Source organism: Alosa sapidissima, chromosome 6 (genome assembly GCF_018492685.1).
Source record: "Alosa sapidissima isolate fAloSap1 chromosome 6, fAloSap1.pri, whole genome shotgun sequence".
Lineage (NCBI taxonomy): Eukaryota > Metazoa > Chordata > Actinopteri > Clupeiformes > Clupeidae > Alosa > Alosa sapidissima.
In genome coordinates this window covers 12394110-12410827 of record NC_055962.1, presented here as the reverse complement: position 1 = coordinate 12410827, position 16718 = coordinate 12394110, and the positions used below count along the sequence as shown (strand labels likewise).

Below are 16718 nucleotides of genomic sequence, written 5' to 3'. Positions count from 1 at the left end.
TAGCCGTTAAAACCTATTACTATTAATCTGCGCTTCAGTGTTATAAACATATCCACATGATTAGACTTCACCAGGGTCTTGAGGCATCTAAAGGCTTGATCATGTTCACAATCCACGTGACTTGATTGTCATCCTTCCAATATAAGAATCAAAGAAATCCAGAATTTGTCCAGAATTGTGCCAGTAAGGGTGGGCAGCATTTGGAGCACTCTTACCTCCCCAGTCACGTTGAAACTAATCATAACCAACAACAGTGATGATTCGCACAACAAGTTTTTTTTTTTTTTTTTTTTTAGCAGAATGTCCTTTTCTTCTTTTCTTTTCAAGTATCTCTTTTTCGCACACTGAACCATCAAAGTGGCTGACGTCAAAAATAATCATTTTGAAAAAACAACAAAGAAAAAACACACAATTAAAACCACTACAGGGCCCTTTTTTCAATTTACTAAGATAGAAGCGTAAGAGAGTGATTATTAAGTGCCGTCTCCATCCTTTCTGTTTGGTCCCCATCTGCCCACCAGCACATACAGCACTTGTGTTCATCATCTATCAGTCAGCAGTGGATGACTCAGACGGGCATGCTTCTCGTCAAAGCCCCTCGGGAAAAAACCTGCTCGGGACTTATTTCAGAGTGGAGTCCGCCACAACGTCCTTGAGAGTCTCCACGGGGGTCATTACCTCGTACGTGGTGTGCGATTTCTCCTTGATCTTCCCACTCTTGTCCACCTGACGGATGCTTTGGGTCACAGTGATGGTCACCTGTTTGGTGGACATCTTGTTGTCTTGCCATTTGGTCTATGAGGGAGAAAGAAAGGTCCAATATAGTATTAGAAGTTGGAAAAGAAAACAATTCCTGTCTTACCACCATGATGTAATTCTGAGAACATTAAACATAAATGATATCAGCTTTTAGTATGAAGACTCATGAGTGAGGAAAAAAGGTCAAATGTAGCATTGGCATATCAGTGAAAAGTCTTTCAAATTTCCACATTGACCACAATGACTTTGACTGTCTTTACCACAATGTACTCATAAAATGAGTGATAAGTAATGCAATTCTTTTTGCTCAAGAGCCAGCTCAACTTTAAAGAATAAATTAAAAGTATTTCCATTTCCAAACTATTATGCAAATTACATTTTTCTCAGATTTTCCTAAATACAGTAGTTGATGCAAATGACAGTCAGTATCATTTTCAAGTCATCAACCGTTAGAGTATCATTCAAATTTTATTGAACAAACCTCACAATGATAACAGTATTTTTTTTCAAAAACAAAATGCACTGTTCCAACTGTTCCAAATTATTATGCACAACAGAGTTTCAAGACATTTTATAGGTTGAAGAAATACAAATGGTCATTTGTTGAATTTGCAGCATTAGGAGGCCATATAAATTAAATAAAGTTGTTTCAATCAAAAACATCAAAACAGGCCAAGTTACATGTTAACATAGGACTCCATTGATATCACCTTCACAATTCTTGCATCCATTGTGAGTTCTTGGAGAGTTTCTACTTTAATGCCAAATTGCCAAACTTAGAGGGCTGATGTCAAAACATAATTTAGAAAAACTCATTCATGCATTTATTTCCAGCAGGGTTGATTACTGCAATGGACTGTTCACAGGCCTTCCTAAAAAGACTATTAAACAGCTTCAGGTGATACAAAATGCAGCAGCTAAGAATCTAACAAAAACTAAAAGAACTGACCACATTACTCCAATTATTAAGTCCCTGCACTGGCTTCCAGTAAGTCACAGAAGTGACGTTTATAAATCAGTAAATGCAGCAGGACCTAAATACTTATCAGACATGCTTCAGCAGTACACACCTTCTTGTTCTCGCAGGTCCCAGGTGAAAATCCTGTTAGTAAAATCTACTGTTAGAACTAAACATGGTGAAGCAGCTTTTAGCTGCTATGCGGCTCAGCTCTGGAACCAACTTTCGGATGACATCAAAAAGGCCCCAACTGTAGCCAGTTTTAAATATAGACTTAAGAGTGTGTCCGTGAGAGGACCAGGCGGGGGTGATACATGCTACGTCACTGATTTTGATAAAACTTGGACAGTTTGAAGGGTCCACCTAAAAACTCAAAAAGCCAAAATAGTACAAAATTTGAAACAACCCACGGGCCCCCATCCTTGTTTTAGGCCAAAAAAACTCAAAAAAAGGCTCAAAATTGCATAAAATGTTGACATCCCTCCTGCTGTCAGATTTAAACACAGCAAAGTAACAATCCATGCCATCAAAGGTGCATCCAAGGTTAGTTTAAAACTGGAGTTACAAGGCGTAAGGTATATAGTATAGTATAAGTATATATACTTTTTTGATCCCGTGAGGGAAATTTGGTCTCTGCATTTAACCCAATCAGTGAATTAGTGAAACACAAACAGCACACAGTGAACACACAGTGAGGTGAAGCACACACTAATCCCGGCGCAGTGAGCTGCCTGCTTCAACGGCGGCGCTCGGGGAGCAGTGAGGGGTTAGGTGCCTTGCTCAAGGGCACTTCAGCCGCAGCCCACTGGTCAGGGCTCGAACCGGCAACCCTCTGGTTACAAGTCCAGAGTGCTAACCAGTGGGCCACGGCTGACACAGGTGTGACTGGTGTCAGTCCAGGACTGCACGTATCCACTATGTCACATGCCTTTTGGCGAATACCCAAAAAATAGCAATATTCAGACCTGAATATCTCCGATGAGCAGCCTCCTTTTTTCAAAATTCTTTCTTCACATGAAAGGGCCATCTGTGGACTTTAAAAATCAAAAGAAAAATGCTCGGCCTTTTTATTATTTTTTGTCGCTGTAACCGACTAAATAGTGTGATCCAGCCAGTGATTTAAAATACATATCTATTTCAATGATTGGTTGAAACATAATGTTTAGGTCATTTATGGTGGACAGATGGAGATATATTATCATCAATCATGTCTACTGATCAAATCCAAGCTACATTTAATGTCCTGAGTGCAATATATTCCTGAAGGTAGCTCAAAATGACATCATTGGATGACATACACCAGTATGCCCGTAGGTCCAATATTTGCAAATGTGATGTCTCCAACATATCTCAGGGCTAGAAACAGTCACTTGGATTCAAATAATAACTTGTAACATTTTGGTAGCCAAAGGTCAAGGTCACTGACCTTATGTATATCCCTTTGTGGTGGATAAATCTCAAAAAAATCCCTGACACAATTTCATATGTGATACAACTATTCACTTTGACTCACAGATAACAAATATTTGAATCTGGTGGCCAAAGGTTGAGGTCAAGGACCTTGCATTCTTGAGAAAATTATATATCATAAATGCCTGTAGGGATTTTTATCAAATTTGGTACAAATATTCACTTGCACTTTTGTCTTCATCATTCATCGGTGACCTCCAGAAGGCTCAACAGTGGTATCTGGCATCTCAGAACCAGCTCCCTCCACACTCATGATAGGTTGTCTACCAACCAATACGACACATTTTTTGGCAATTTGTCTTCTTTGCTATGGCCGAGCAAACTGCAATCCCATGATACGGGCACCCACAAATACCAACAAATTCTTCAGTTAATCATCTTTTTTGCTGTGGCCATTTATGATCCCATCAGCAACTATACAACAAACAAAACACCAACCCTTGATGAGGGCACCAAGAAGTACCACCAAAGTCTTTGTTCATTCCTCTTCTTTGCTCCCACAGTTTCTGATCCAATCAGCAACATAAACAGACCAACTGTAAACCCTTGATGTGGGCACCCACAAATACCTACACATTCTTCAGTCAATCCTCTTCATTGCTGTGGTGGTTTATTATCTGATCATTAACATACCCAGTCAAACCGCAAGCCTTTGATGCAGACACCAACAAATATTTAGATACCAACTACCAATCAATGTCACAAATTCTTCAGCCATTCCTCTTCATTACTGTGGACACTTATGACCTGATCAACAACATACACAGCCGACACGCAAGCCCAACTACCACTCCAGAAACACAGCAGGAGCGTCTCAGTCAATTCAGGTTACAACATGACCCCAAATAGCATGTGAGTGCCATAGCCATTGGCTTGCCTTTTCAGCAGCCTCCGATATTTGTTACAGCTCCTTTCAGTGACCGTCCTCAAAAAAGGAGAAGAAGTTTTGTGGCTGATTATATTTGGGTGGTGAAAGGTCAATATTACTGTCACCTCACAAAAAAAAACTATTTCACTATTCACTAAAAATATTTTTACAACTTGAACATGATATCCTGAAAACACAGAGTATTGTTATTATTGTTATTATGACATGATAATAACCTTGTTATTTTTCATGTGATAAATGGTTTTAACATGGAAAAAAAATAATCTAGTTTGGCATTACTCCATTAGCACTGTTCCATTAGCCCAACGCAGCAGACAGGAGTTAAAGTGGGAGGAACACAGTTCCGCCACCTCGGATAATTCAATAATAAATATATTCTTTCATACCAACAATACAGCGCGATGATATTGTTAAAATAAATGGGGAGTTAATTTTCGCGTGTACAGAGGTGACCAAGAAGCTATCAATTCTTGTCCAAAAAGTATTGCTACACCACGATACTCAATAAAATATCTTGGTATGTGTGTACAGGGCCTAAGTTGTGCTAAATTTGAAACAACTCCCTCAAGGTGTTTCCAGGATATTGTGTTCAAGGTGTGAAAATACAGTAGACCCATGCTGTTTTTTTGAGAGGTCACAGTAACATTGACCACTCAAATCCAATCAGTTCATCTTTGAGTATAAGTGACTGTGTGTGCCGAATTTGAAAGAAAAAAAAACTTCCTATAGGCATTCCTCACAAGAATGTGAGGTCACAATGACCTTGAACTATGACCTTTGACCAACAAATTCAAATTAATTTGTTTTCTGTGAGTGAAAAGCCCTTTCCAAAGCAAGCTACACTCTCTCCCTAGCCACTTGCACTCCTAACCAAGTGTTAAAGGAACATGCCAACATTTTGGGAAATTATCTTACTGTCTCTGCCAGAGTTAGATAAGATGATACATACCCTTCTCGTCTCTGTGCGTGCAGTACCCCAGTCTGAAGCACCCACTGTTAGCATAGCTTAGCATAGTTCATTAAGGTGAGCAGTTCCAACTAGCCTATAGTACCCAAAAGTGATAAAAGAACTCCAACATTTTCCCATTTACATGGGGAACTTGATTTATCTGTAAGGGTGATTCCCACCTGAGTGCACACCGTAACTGAGGGGAGTGGGTAGGGATTGGTTTCAGAAAGGGCCAGTGTGAATGTATCACATTTGAAATTATGTCAGGGATTTTTAGAGGTTTATTCACCACTATGGGATGTACATAAGGTCACAGTGACCTTGACCTTTGACCATCAAAATCTTACATGTTATTATTTGAGTCCATGTGACTGTTTCTAGCCCTGAGATATGTTGGAGATATCACATTTGCAAAAATTAGACCTACGGGTATACTGGTGTAAGTCACCCAATGATGTCATTTTGAGCTACCTTAAGGAATATATTGCACTCAGGACATTAAATGTAGCTTGGATTTGATCAGCAGACATGATTAATGATAATATATCTCCATTTGTCCACCATAAATGACCTAAGCATTATTTTTAAACCAATCATTGAAGTAGATATGTATTTGAAAACACTGGCTGGATCACACTATTTAGGCGGTTACCACAAAAAAAATAATAAAAAGGCAGAGCATTTTTCTTTTGATTTATGAAGTCCACAGATGGCCCTTTCATGTGCAGAAAGAATTTTGAAAAAAGGAGGTTGCTCATCGGAGATATTCAGGTTTGAATATTGCTATTTTTGGGGTATTCGCCAAAAAGTATGTGACATAGTGGACATGTGCAGTCCTGGACTGACACCCGTCACACCTTACGCCTTGTAACTCCAGTTTTAAACTAACCTTGGATGCACCTTTGATGGCATGGATTGTTACTTTGCTGTGTTTAAATCTGACAGCAGGAGGGATGTCAACATTGTATGCAATTTTGGGCCTTTTTTTGAGGTTTTTTGGCCTAAAACAAGGACGGGGGCCTAACTCCCCCTGGGTTGTTTCAAATTTTGTACTATTTTGACTTTTTGAGTTTTTAGGTGGACCCTTTAAACTGGCCAAGTTATATCGAAATCGGTGACGTAGCATGTATCACCCCCGCCTGGTCCTCTCATGGACACACTCTTAAGACCAAACTGTTCTCAGATGCTTTCTGCTAACTACGCTGAGTTACAAATTCTGAATCTGCCTTGAAAATTATTCTACCCTGTCTTTTATTACTTTTATCACTTTTCTTTACTACTTTTGCCTTTGTTTTTTTTCTTATTAATTACTTGTTACCTGTGTTTACTTGTGTTAATATCCCATAAAAAATGAAGGGTGCAGTGTAGTGGAGCACCACCTCTAACAGCAGGGGTACTCACTATCTCTTCTGTGCATAAGACACTTCTCTTCTGGACAGTGGTGGCGCCAGGGGAGGCGATAGGCTCATGGAGGGGGATGGTTGACCCAGGGTTGACCCCTGCTTTGGTGTCCACCAGGGCCACCTCAGATATGGCAGAGCACACCTTCAGGTAGGCCTGGGCAGGGGCCGGCAGATCGTCATCAAAGAAGTCTGTCGGCAGGAACACCAACGAAAACAGTGTTATTGGAACACCAATGGAGTTGACAACATAAACAACAGGGTGCACAGATTTACAGTTATGGTCCAAAGCAACTTACAGTATATGACCACTACATTAGTTAAAATATATTGTTTCAAATAAAGTTGAAAAGCTATAATAGTAATAGTAGTGATAATAAGAAGTAATATAGTAATAATAATAGTAGTAATAATAATAATTTATTTAAGACGATACTCTATGACTTCTTTTGTTATATGTGACGGTCTTAAGCAACATTTTCCCTGACAGCTAGTTTTACAATACTTTACTGTAAATAACTAAACATTATTTGCCTACATAGGCCAAGGGTCGGTTATCAACAATGTCTTTTGAATGGACTTCTTATGGTCAGCAAGCAGATTTGTCTGGGCAGACATGTTTCATTCTCTCATGTAACACTACTTGATATTGTTTAATTAAATAAAGTTAAACAATATCATTGCAGACCTAGCAGCTGCTACCAGCAAACTTTATTCATTATTTTTCACAACTGCCTAAATATACATTTTCAAAGTGTGTTTTTAAGTGACCGTGCTGCCCAGAAATCATGTTCAGCTACCATTTGCTTTGATCTGTGCGATTTAACTGTCCTATTTTCAGATGCATCCACGCTGTGAGATCAGACATGGGGAATTTTCCGGCAGTAAAGTCGGCCAGCGGGTGTTCTCAAAGCGCACTCTCAAAACTGCTTAAATGAAAGATAGGATCTGCATGAGGAAAACCAAACAATCCAGTAATGACCAAAAAAATTGGTCTTGTATCCTTGTGCAGGCATTCACCAACAGTGTCTTTGTAGTCAAGGCTGTCAAAATCATGTGAATAAAAATAACTAACAAAATAAATAAATAAATGGGTTAATTTTGAATGTAAAGTAAAGAAACCAGGCACCACCACTTCCCAAAGCAGACATATTTGTCAATTAACCCATCACATATGACAAGTCAAACGATAACTCTGCCTATTGCTCTCACAGCCTAAGCCCTTTTGTCTTCCCAGCCGTAACCACACAGAACACTAGCAGTGGTGGTTATTCTCCCTCTAAAGGCTGTTCCCCATAAAAGGGTATCTATTGTGGTTACTCAGATAAGGGCCTTCTCATTGACTATTGCCCAGTGGTGCCCAAGTGCACCACCATCCAGAGTGTTGTGTGGCTTGGCTGTAGCCATTGCCATGGAAACTGCATGTCTTGTGCGTTAGATAGTAGGCTACCTCATCCTTCCTCTCTCACGCCCAGCCCCAGTATGGTTAACTTAAAAGCATTTATAAATATGATTGGCACAATATGCTCAATTTGTTTTATGGATATGACTGAAGATAGGATGTGTTTTATAATTTATAATTCACATCGTACAGTCTGCAGTGCCAAGAACTAGCTTATCTGCCAATATGTTAGCCCAGAATCCGATTTATGTGGACACACAAGGAATATGGTTCTGGCCAATGCGGTCTGTAGCGGTAGGCCTACAGAGAATGTACAGAAAGTGGACATTAGTCACTACACTTCTGCATGGAAGCTATAGACTATATAGCATTAACAATAACATAAGGAATTATCCGGAGTAAAATGCACTTTAGATCAATTTACGGATGATTGGGAGTACATACGTTGAGTTGACATCAAAATCATGTCATTCGGATGTGTTTTGAGAAAGTTCGATTTTACCGTTTTTAGTCAAAACTCGTTAGCCTGGAAGTGACCAGGTCAAGCCAGTATCAAGCCAGTACCTTTCCAGAAATGTTGCTGCTGCAGCTGGCATCTTTAGGGGAAAGTCCGTAGGAGTCGATTGTCGAGTGTGGAGTAACACGCTCTGGAAATTCACAATTTCGTTGCCGTTTTTAAAAAAAAAAAAACATAGTCCAGTATTTCTTTCGAAATTGAAATGAAGTTGTATGCAACAGCAAACCCTAGCTTACTAACAGGTTGGAATTTTGAAATGACGTGATGTCGTGCAACGACGTGATGCAATCGACTCCTACGGACTTTCCCCTAAAGATGCCAGCTGCAGCAGCAACATTTCCAGAAAGGTATTGGCTTAATGAAATTCATTCTGGACTCTCTATCCGACCACATAAAGACCTCGGGATACTTCGGTTTGGCTTTAGGGACCCACTACCACGTAAGTGTAATGTTGTTTGGAACTGTAGAAGAGGTATAAAAATAGCGTTTTGTAGCGGCGAAATGACATGCCCTGGTCACTACCAGGCTAACGAGTTTTGACTAAAAACGGTAAAATCGAACTTTCTCAAAACACATCCGAATGACATGATTTTGATGTCAACTCAGCGTATGTACTCCCATCCGTAAATTGATCTAAAGTGCATTTTACTCCGGATAACTCCTTTAACATTGATGATCACAATGTGCTCTCTCACCTATGTTAGCCGTTTTCTCAGGGGCGAAGCTCGCGTCCGAGGAGTTCTCCGAAGGGATGCTCTGGATGGACGAGAGCGGGATGTCCGTGTCCGTACTGTTCAGCCACGTGGACTCCGTCTCCTTGGTCCAGCTCTCCAGGTAGCGAGGCTCCAGGGCGTCGGTTCTGCTTCCCCCACAACCCATGCCTCTCTCTGGCTCTCAGCAGGGGTGGGGTGGGGGGCGTGTGAAGGTGTTAGGGTCCAGCAGTGCTGGGCTGAGTACCACTCAGGTGGACAGGATAGCCCCTGGGGGCAACAAGTAATCTCTACCTGACCCAGCTCTGCTTGCTAATGAGGCAGTTCACTACTACTCACACACCCGAAATCGCTCCAACAAGGAGTCTCAGGTTCTCTGCTTTCCACATCCACTCAAGTGACCTGGTGTTACTGATGTCCTTCCAAGGGGAACGCAGGTCCTTAAATCTGTAACTCTGTAACTTAACTTGGCTGATGGACACCACAGCTCATATGTTTCTAAAGAATGGGCAAGAAAAAAAAGGTCATTCCATGAGCTCACTGTGGGGGCAAAGTGCAAAGTCTTAAGTCTAACTATTTAACAATTTAATGACATGGCAAAATCAATTTGCTAATTTAACACCATGGGCAAGACCTTAACGGCAAACTTGATTGAGCTCATTGCTCCCACATGTCACATAATAGCTATAGTTTATGCACGAGAACTTTGCTTGTTGATAGACTGCACTTTGCTTGTCATTTAAATTAGGGGTCTTCACCTATGTTGTTTATAGGCCTATATAGGCTATACATATGAACATTTTTTTCTACTACTTGTATGAAAAAAATAGTAAGCCCTGTAGCATTTTAGTAACCTATAATATTCATATTTTCATGCATGTAGTCTCCTAGTCTATCATTCATGATCACTATTATTAAGAGTTGAAAGGCAGATAGACTATAAGAGAACATGCTGCTGCACTTCTAAGCTAATTGAATATCAGATAAGAGCTGTGAAGCAAATTATCCATCAAACCTGTGATGTCCCCTTTGATTGATTTTTTTTCTGTACTTCCTCTTTCAAATTCAAGCAGGTTTAAGCACATCATCTGCTTAATAGGAGAGATGGATGCATGTCAATGCCACCATGGCTTTTTCCTGAAATGATAATAAACCTTTTCTTATTCCTGTCACACCTAGCAGGCTATCTCCAGTTCATTAGTGGAACTGCCAGCAGTACCACTAATGCCTGTACACACACACCCACAAACATGGGGATATGGTAGGACTAATATTATTCCAAGTAAGGAGTAGGTTATATAAAGTCACACTAGAGTAGATGAGGAGTTATAAGGAGAGACCGGACTTCGCTGTATGAACACAGCTAAATTGTAAACAATTGGAGTCATATCTCCAGATTCAGGCACGTGGCTTTTACACATAAAGCATATGCTGTGTGGTGTAGGCTACTACGACGGTAGAATTCGACATCATCAAACAATATGATTTCACAAAGAAATAATATTAAGAAAAACGCATGACTCTGTTGCCCGTAGCCTGCTAAAACACCGAAACGTGGATGATTTAAAATAATATAACAATCACTGCCGAGGGATGATTTAGGCTATGCCAATCCAGACGGTTTTCACAACATTGATCAGTTCTGACTATTTGCATTTAATTGCATTAGAGGTGAACACGACAATTTCACCGTCAAATAAAGCACCGATGAAATGTTAACATAAAAGCAAAAGCCAGTAGCCTAAGCCAGCGTAATGTTGAAGGCTACTCACTGAACACTGTTTGTCATTTTCGTTTCTTCACCAATTCCTTCGCGTAGCGTGGTGGAAATACATAAACCCTCAGTTATTATGGATGGACATCCTTCGCTACTGATGCAGAGACACTCCCCCCCCCCCTCCCCCCACCCATCTTCTCTTTCTCTCTCTCTCTCTCTCTCTCTCTCTCTCTCTCTCTCTCTCGCTCTCTCTCTCTCTCTCTCTCTCTCTCTCTCTCTCTATGTGTGTGCCTGAGCGGAGTTTTTTTTTAATTTGATCTAAGCATGTCTGTCTTTTCTGTATTCACGTTGGCTGATGGGTGTTTGTTGGTTAGTAGGCTACATCAAATAACAATGTAAGACGAAAACATTACATTTATGTAAGGTTCATCATCACAATAAAACAAATACAAAAAAATTAATAAATAATAATAGTAAAAAATAGTAAAAACCTCACAATTTGTTTGTAAACCCATGCATGCAAGCCAATAATGACGCATCAATTGACACATAAAGTGGCCTACTTCCAGTAATGGTCTCTTCAGAATGATTCACAGGCTGTGCATTGGTTGTTGTGAGTTTACACACATTTAGACAACAACAACAAACAATAAAGGTGTGTGTGTGTGTGTGTGTGTGAGAGAGAGAGAGAGAGAGAGAGAGAGAGAGAGAGAGAGAGAGAGTGTGTGTGGGTGGATGTGTTACTGAGTTGGGTATAATAAATGTACAAAAAATTGTAGATTCTCTTCCAGAAGTAAACATTCTTCAATTCATTCTCCATATGCTCATAGTTTACAGATAGGCATACAACTTCAGGAGGAGTATTCAAGAACCTACTGAACAAACATTTGATGAGCCTTGTCCCATTATTTGGTAGGTGATCACTATGTAAGGGATAACGGCCACCGAGTTGTCGTGTTATAGGCTACTACAGAATTAATGGACAAGGCGGAGGCAAAGAACTCCCCGACACGCAGCGAAGTACATGATGATATATGCAACATGTACTGCATCCTTAATCTTACCCTCCTCACTGGGTATACACAATGCAATTTGAGCAGTTCTGAATTTCATGTCATCATCACCCAGAGGCACAGATGCACAGGACATGGACTCTTCTGATCACTTCAGAAAATGATGCATGCAATCTACCAAGGAATAGTAGAACGTTTTGTATGGATTTGCAAGGCTTAAATGGGCATTTTAGATATCTTTTTCTGTTTTCAGAAGAAAACAAATTGTTGACTGGGCTTATATCTTTACCATCTCTCCAAAAGTGCATCTTATTGATTTTCTTAAGGTGTGTTATGAAATCAATAGGCTACTACCCCAAGGTGCTCATGGTTTTGAATAACTATAGTCAATTCTGCAGTCATTCTCATTCCTGTTACCAATCTGCAGCTTTTAAAGACTAAGACCCCAGAGATTTAATGTGAAATCCAAATGTAGGCGATTAATTACATGTAGCCTAATGTTTGGTAGTTAAAATCAATAATTAGCATCTTGCTGTTTTCTTCAGTTGAGTACTCTACTAATTGCTTGTTAGGCAGTGCAGTGCTTTTGTGAGCGGGGAGCACAGCACAAATCACACCAGAATGAGAGGCCATGACTCTCAGAACAGCATGTTGCTGATTATGAGATGGAAAGCTGACATGGATATGGAGGTAATTCAAAACCAAAGCCTTAGTTGTTATAAACTGTATTGTAGGTGTTTTAGCTATATGTATAAGTCTTTAATAGAGCAATTTTATACAGTGAGGAAGACGGAACACATTTTCATGGTCACATCTGTCACCTCATGCTATCAACCACTAGGGGGAGCTCCAATGACTTGTTTTTCTGACTAGTGTTTCCTTAGTGGGATGTCTGTCCAGTGGATTTTAGTCCAGTTGGGATTCAGTCTTTTATTAACACAGGCAAGGCAAAGGTCACCTTCTAATGTGACCCAAAGTGGGTAAAGTCTGGATGTCTTTAAGGTATTTCAGAAGTTAATGGTCATCTGCCACAACCCTGATGTTCCTAAACATTGTTCAGCTGTCATTTCCGTAAGAAATAGTACGTTTTCAAACTTACTTACGGATTATCGCCCAATCCAAATAGGCCACCAAAAGGCAGGAGTTTGCCGATGGGAGGCTTCGAAATGTCTTCCTCCATCAGTGACAAAACCTCAGAGAAATGAGTGTGTGGGATGTTGTGGGCATAGGAGTGTGACAGAGAGTGCATACGGTCGCACAAGACCTACATCAGTTGTGACAGCCATGACACTGGGTAATGCTCATTTCACATGGTGATGTATGGGGCCTTGCAGTAGAGAGAGAGGGAGAGAGAGAGAGTCATGGTTGGCAGGAAGGGTGTATAGGGGAAGTGACTCAGATCAAACTCAATCAGGAAGAGGAGGAAAAGCGAGTCTAAAAAGACAAGTCACGAAGACTCAAATGGATCCATCTGTACTGAGGGGTGCTGCACTATAAGTTCCTAAAAAGACTGTTGAGGGTGATGTAGCTGATTACATTATTGATTTCTGTGTCCCTCACTGATGAGGGTCAATGAGGTAAAATTGTTGGTATTCTTGGGTACTTCCTAAACCTAAAGAAACCCACAAACACATGAATAAATAAACAAGTAATAAACTAAAGTTACCAATATAAAATGATTGTGTATTGTCTGAAGTTTGCAAACATTTCAGGGCAGCAGGCCCAGGTATTCAACATCATCAATTCTAGTCATTATTTATTATTTATCTAGTCATTTATTTGTCTCTGATGTATTTCTTTATAAATAATTAATATTTTAAATTAGATATGACTTTATTTCATCATATTTGCACAGGAACCTTTCTTAACCATTATTTTCCTGTTACTGATAGTTTTATTGTTTCATTACAGAGTAAGATGCATATGACATGACATCTAGCAAATGTTTCACGTTGTTCAATGCAAAATATGTCAAATTTTTTATATTTGGTGGATAGCCTTGCAGCTATTAAAATGATGTGTAACAATCACGTTATAAGTATGTCCCATGGCTTTCAAACTTTGTTCTTGTATAACCTGTAGCCCAAATCAAAGTACTATAAATAGTATTGTGTAAGTTACCAACAAGCTGTTTCTTACTATGCACTAGTTCACTGCAAGGTCTGCGTACTGCGTACTTTACAGTGTGACCCAAAAACTTTGTCTTAAATGTACAGCTGACTGGTATGGAAGAGTTTCCTCCAGTAGGGGGCAGTATAAGCAGTGTTTTGCTTCTTTGCTTCTTCATGATGATTAGTATGCAAGAGAAAACGAGACATGATCTCCCTTTTAAGACCAAACATCCATTTCAAAGCAGTCATTATTCAAGGCTGATTTAGTGCTCATCATTAACTTGCAGGAGCTGTTCAACTGGATATTTGAGGGATATTTGGCTGCGATTTCAGAAGTGTCTGTTATCTGTTATAACTGAAAGCAATTTATTCCCCCCTACAAAGTCACTTCTGACATCAATGGAATAATTCTTTCTTTGTGTTGTTGACTCACTCTTACAGCATTTGGTATACCAGGGCATGACAAATTTCTACTCCACTTCAATATTTTTTATACTCTCCCTTCTTGAGACCAAAACATGACATATATGCACATCCTCACATCCCGAGATGAATATTTATTTTATTCATCTCTGATGAAGTTTCCTAGAGCAATCCCAGTTGGTTCCCATCTCTCCTCGCTGGTTCCGAGAATCTCTTGGCCAGCAACCGTGACAAGAGGCCGGTGACAGTCATTCACTGACAGCGGTGCCGCGCCAAGACTGCCCGGCTGCCGCCAGCAGCTCCTCTGGGTGTCGTGCCACGTCATGCCACTGCCTCGGGGCTTGGTCCATTTCATCAATCAGCCCAGGGGCCAATGCCTCTTCTTCCTTTACGAGAGATGCCAGAGGAGGCGAGCCGTGCAACCCCCACTAAGAGGCAGGAAACACACATGCATTATGCACACACGCACGTAAACACGTAGTCACATACACGCATACACACACATACACACACACACACACACACACACACACACACAGACACAGAAACACTCACACACTCACTTCACCAATTCAGCTAAGTCTGAACTGCATCTCATTAAGACAAACAACATACGCACACACACAGACATGCACACACAAACATACATGCACGCACACACACACGCACGCACGCACACACACACACACACACACACACACACACACACACACACACACACACCTTTCATACAGCAAACATTTGTCTGCATTTCAGCAACTCACAAAATAACTTCTCTTGTGCAGTAGAGGTTTGGTCATCGAACGTGTTGTATGGGAGAATTGACTGGTCCTCGGAGATGTGTCTAAGACAGATGGGAGGTCCCTCTCCATACCCCCAAAATGCCCATCAGAACACTGCTGTACCACTCAGCATCCCTTGTGACTGACTCTCAGCGAAAAAGATTTTTAATTTGGGTTTGGGGATCAATACCATTATATCCAGATGGAGCTGTTTAATGCTGGCTCTTGATTTCTTTTTATCGCTGTAAATTAAATGTGTGATCGGAGAGACCCTTTAGAAATGCTGACCCTGCCACTGACTAAGGCTTTTGGAAAGAATGAAAGGGCCGGGGTTTTAAAAGTCACACTTGACCTGAAGAACTAATTCATATTATCATAACAAAAACAATGGGCGCTTGACAGATTTATGTCAACTCCTTTTAAAGTTTTGGAACACACCCTCGGGCATCTTCAGCCCCTCTGGTTCTGCTTGATATTTCGTTCTCTAGTTCTCTCAGGCGCCTCGTTTTATTCCGTGGCCTTTGCCAAAGTGGACCATAAAAACAAAAACAAAAAAAATCTGCTTTTGCAGTTTGTGTTTCTGCTTTTGTGCTGTTTTGTTTTATCCCTCTGTGCACTCTCACAGCAAAGTAATCCGTTTCCAAAGCTGGGAGAAAGTTCCAGAATGGGCATTAGTGACGGCTTATTGAACAAGGACGCAAGGGGGAGAGTTAAGGAATTAGTATTCACAAAACTCGTTTGGACGGTTAGTGCCAAATGTGATCGGAATACTTTCCTGTGAACAAACACATACATCATGGCGTTAACTTCCTACACAGCTGGCGTAAATCTGTATGTGCAATTAAGCCAGTGTTAATATACTGTACATGTAGGAGGCCTGTTCTGATTGCAGTCACCTCATCTGAATGACTCTCTGTGTGTATGTGAATGGATGTGTTGGTGTTTGAGAGAGAGTGAGTGTTTATTTATAAACCGTGTGACAACTAACACACATTAAATAACCACAGATATAGTGTGCCATTCAGTAAGGGAAATGTAACTACATGATGCATCACTGACATCAACGTTTATATGGTCCATCATTTACATTTAGCCACTGCCTTTATGCACAGTGATTTACATACAGATACATGATGTTCAGGCACCAGTATGTGCTGGTGGATAAATGATTTTCAAATTTCCAGCTGCCTGGAAATAGCTAAATAAATCTCACACACACACACACACACACACACACACACACACACACCCTCTCTCTCTCTCTCTCTCTTACCTCATTACCTCTCCTTAGACACCTCTTCTTTCAAACATACTGAATGTGTGTGACAATAAAGCTTTTATTTGGAAGCTGGCAAGCCAGTGTAAACTTTCAGAAGCACGCTGATAAGCTAACAAAGTGGATAGAGGTAAGCCTTTATTTTGGCCTCTGCAAATGAAAAATACTCTGTGAATATGTCTTCCCAGAATTGAGTGAAAAACATAAGAATGAAAAACAAACTTAGTGAATGTTCAGAGTTCCAGCATTTTTTTTAGGTTTTGCATTCTCAATTAAAAAGTAATATGCTGTCAGAATTTGTCTGTTTTATATTCGTGCCACTGTGTCCATCCAGTGATGTAA

General features: G+C 40.3%; 1 protein-coding gene across 2 annotated transcripts; it reads right to left on the bottom strand.

Annotated features, from left to right (window-relative positions):
- Window positions 1–8: 8 nt before the first annotated feature.
- Window positions 9–10915, bottom strand: baalcb (BAALC binder of MAP3K1 and KLF4 b). Of its 2 annotated transcripts, XM_042095901.1 has the most exons (5): window positions 10827–10915; window positions 10070–10191; window positions 9040–9552; window positions 6427–6617; window positions 9–795 (listed from the first exon to the last, which is right to left on the bottom strand). In XM_042095901.1, the coding sequence occupies exons 3-5, from the start codon at window positions 9221–9223 to the stop codon at window positions 622–624; spliced, it is 549 nt and encodes a 182-aa protein (XP_041951835.1). In that variant the 5' UTR covers window positions 9224–9552; window positions 10070–10191; window positions 10827–10915; the 3' UTR covers window positions 9–621. The 2 variants fall into 2 exon arrangements, with proteins under 2 accessions (XP_041951835.1, XP_041951836.1); XM_042095902.1 differs by lacking the exon at window positions 10070–10191 and having other exon boundaries at window positions 10827–10875.
- Window positions 10916–16718: the final 5803 nt, after the last annotated feature.